This window comes from Chionomys nivalis, chromosome 1 (genome assembly GCF_950005125.1).
Source record: "Chionomys nivalis chromosome 1, mChiNiv1.1, whole genome shotgun sequence".
Classification (NCBI taxonomy): domain Eukaryota; kingdom Metazoa; phylum Chordata; class Mammalia; order Rodentia; family Cricetidae; genus Chionomys; species Chionomys nivalis.
Window position 1 is genome coordinate 79,368,862 of NC_080086.1, and position 3,631 is coordinate 79,372,492.

The 3,631-nt window shown below is 48.1% G+C and overlaps 1 protein-coding gene across 1 annotated transcript; it reads right to left on the reverse strand.

Moving 5' to 3' along the window:
- Positions 1–241: 241 nt before the first annotated feature.
- On the reverse strand, positions 242–692 carry LOC130882908 (40S ribosomal protein S15-like). The gene has a single exon (XM_057783051.1). It carries the CDS (start codon positions 690–692, stop codon positions 258–260), a length of 435 nt encoding a protein of 144 aa, XP_057639034.1. The 3' UTR covers positions 242–257.
- Positions 693–3,631: the final 2,939 nt, after the last annotated feature.

Consider the following 3,631-nt stretch of genomic DNA (forward strand, 5'->3'; position numbering starts at 1 on the left):
CCATGACGAAAAGCAACTGAAGGAGAAAGGGGTTTATTTGAACTTACAGGCTTATTGAGGAAAGCCAGGGCAAGAGATTTAGGCACGAATCTGGGAACAGGAACCTGGAGGCAGGAACCTGGAGGCAGGAACCTGGAGGCAGGAAATGAAGTGGATGAAGAATCACAGCTGACTGTCTTGCTCAGCTACCTTTCTTTTTTTTTCTTTTTTCTTTTTTTTTTTTTTTTTGACTGAGCATGAGTCTTTATTGGCCACAGCTACTTGAGGGGGATGAAGCGGGAGGAGTGGGTGGCACCGATGCCAGGCCGGCCGTGCTTCACAGGCTTATAGGTGATGGAGAACTCGCCCAGGTAGTGGCCGATCATCTCCGGCTTGATCTCCAACTGATTGAAGGTCTTGCCGTTGTACACGCCCACCATGCTCCCCACCATCTCGGGCAGGATGATCAAGTCCAGCAGGTGGGTCTTCACCACCTCGGGCTTCTCCATGGGCGGCGCCTTCTTGGCCTTTCTCAGGCGCTTAAGCAGCGAGTGCTGCTTCCGCCGCCGGCCGCGGTTGAGGCATCGCCTCTGCCCGGCGCTGTAGAGCTGCATCAGCTGCTCGTAGGACATGTCTAGAAGCTGGTCCAGGTCCACGCCGCGGTAGGTGAACTTGCGGAAGGTCCGCTTCTTCTTCTGCTCCACTTCGGCCATCTTGGCGATGACTCAGAAAAGGACTCAGCTACCTTTCTTATACAGTACAGTAGTTCAGTCAGAAACGTCAAAGAAGTTATGCTGTGCTAACACTGGATTAGGTGAGGCAGGCTTCATGGGTTGTCATAACTAGGTATTCTTATGGTCATATCCCTCCCATCCCAGGTCTCAGATTCAATGAGAGCTCCAGTAACCACTTAGCCCTTCACCCTCTTCTCTGCCTTTACCAATACCACATTATGACCCCAGTCCTCTGGCTACCCCTGACACTGTCTTCTGTTCATCCTCGCTTGTCTCCTGTAACCCTCACAGAACAAACCAGCCATGAGATTACCAGTCATTTCTGCCACTCTACCTGCCTCCCCAAGGATGAGCCCTCGGTAGGTGGTCTTGCCTGCTCCCTTTGCTCAGGACCTATCTTGATTCTAGACAACATGGAGAATGTTCTGAGCGATGGACTAGCCTCAGGAACAGTGGACAGGCCACCAGGAGGCAGCCTGACACAAGGAACCCTGGGGATGGGCTTGAGCTGGGTGTCTGCAACTGAGAGGTAATCTCAGGCTGCACCTCTCTAGCTCCCTCTTCTGTGAAACTTGGACAGTAGTATCTACCAGATGGGAAACTGTGGGAAGCAAAGGACAGGACTGTAATACAAAGCACAGCCTCCAGATTAAAAGGGCAGTAGGAACACGGCGGTTTTTCTTACCTCGTGTTGTGTATAATCCTGAATATATTTATTCCCTAAGAACTCAATTTGGGGCAATTTGACCTTTGAAGATTTTCCATGTCCCCAGAAAGAAGCATTTGACGATATGTGTGGATATGGTTGGTCACACACAGTCACACTCTCCCAGCCCACCGTAAGAAGACTGCTGGAGTAGACGGCTTATGGGTGTGTAACACATGCCTATGTGCAGCTCCATGGCTGTGTTGGAGATTTCAAGGAGATTAATCAGTTAAATCTGATTCAAGTGATTACCTTCTAGTAGTTTTTAACCTATGCTCAGATCTTAATCAAACCCTCACTCTTAGCACTGTAGATGTGATAAAGCTCAAGTCGATATGTGATATAGCTTCTGCTACAAGGATTTGCCCATTAAGACTTCCACATGGGCGAGGCACACAGAACTGTACTGAGGAGGGAGGAAGAGACCCAGCCTCAGGTTCAGCTGGATACAGGGTTCATTTCTGATAAGATCGTTCCTGAGCTCGTCCGTCCTTCCTTCCTTTCTTCCTTCCTTCCTTCCTTCCTTCCTTCCTTCCTTCCTTCCTTCCTTCCTTCCTTCATTCCTGTTTCTCTGTGTAGCCCTGGCTGTCCTGAAACTTCCTTTGTATACCAGGCTGGCCTTGAACTTAAGGAAATCCACCTGCCTCTGCCTCCCAAGGTGTGATTAAAGGGATTGAAGGCAGAAGCCTTCACACCTGGCTCCTAAACTATGTTTTAAAAGATTGTCCTGAGCAGAATGGTCAGTGCTAAAACTATTCATATACAAAAAAAAAAAAACAAAAAAAAACAAAAATGGACTCATCAAGATGTGTTTGGACACATTTGTGCATACAAACACACACATGTGTTTGTAACAATGGTCATTAAAGTAAAAGAGGCCATCAACTTGAGAGTGGGGGACCTAGGGGAGCTCAAGGGAGGAAAGAGAGGGGGAAAGTGGTGCAATTCTAATTCTAGTTTCATGTTTATGTGAAAAAATTAATTTTATTTTTAAGTGTGTGTGTGTGTGCATGCGCACGCACGCAGGCCATAAAATCCCCTGGAGCTGGAGCTGCAGTGGCTGTGCACTATCAAGACTTGGCAGCTGGGAACCTAGCTATCATCCTCAACAAGAGCAGTATGCTCTCTTAACCTCTGAGTTATCTCTCCGTCTCATTCCTGAACTTTTGTCGTTTTTAGGGCCATCTACAGTCATACTCGAGCACACCTGATCTCTCTTCTTGCTAGCTCCATTTTCATACACTGGCTTCCCTCAGGGGGTAGGGGACCTGGCCATGCAGAGGTCCAGCTTTACGTGTATATGGTCTGCAACCAGAGAGAGCGGAGCTCTTTACAAGTTCTGACGAGGACTATCCCACAGAGAGATTCTGGCCAGTGTTATGGAACTCTGTCCTCTGGACATGACATGGTCATCCAGAGCAGCCATGTGTGTGCATAGGAAACCCTTCAAGATTGGGCCGGTGACATTGAGGGTTCTGGGAATGGCACATGAGGTTTAACCCTTCACTAAAACTATGTAAGAGGGAGACTCTTCTTCAGTGGTAGGGCTACATATATATACGCTGTGCAGCCCTGCCAGTCACCTCTCACCCATGCTCCTCTTGTCATTTCATTTTATTTCATCATCGTTTATGCCCCGGCAACGCTTAAGCATCATGGGAAGGCCACTTATGGCGGTTCTCCAGTTGTTCCTGTCCTGGGCAGTCCCGGATGCTCGTGTTACTGTCGTACCCACGGTCCCACAGTCTTCCTCTATGCTGTCTATCCAGCGTTTTCTGGGTCTTCCTCTTCCCTTATCCCGTGCACTCCTCCAAGCAGTGCTATCTTCGGGTATCTGCTGTCATTCATTCTCATAACATGACTGAAGTATCTCAAGCTGTAGTTTACTTCCTTCTGTAGATGGAGATGTTTCTTAATGTCATCTCTTTGTGTGACACCTAGAATCCTCCTGAGACACGCCATCTCAAACACACTCAGCCGCTCTTCAGAGGAGCGTCTCATTGTCCAGGTTTCGGAGTTGTAAAGAAGGCAGCTCAAGACAAGTGTCACATATACTTGTAATTTTGTTGTTGTTATGTCTCTTGCTGACCAAACCTTTCTTAGTGCCTGGAATGCAGCACTCACTATCCCTATCCATCTCTGGATGTCTGAAATAGTTTCCTCCTTTGAACTGAGGTTTCCTCCTAGATAGACAAAGTTGGTTACTTGAGGT

Excerpts from the sequence above, each read along its gene's own strand:
- LOC130882908 (XM_057783051.1), bottom strand. The coding sequence starts at position 692 with ATGGCCGAAGTGGAGCAGAAGAAGAAGCGGACCTTCCGCAAGTTCACC.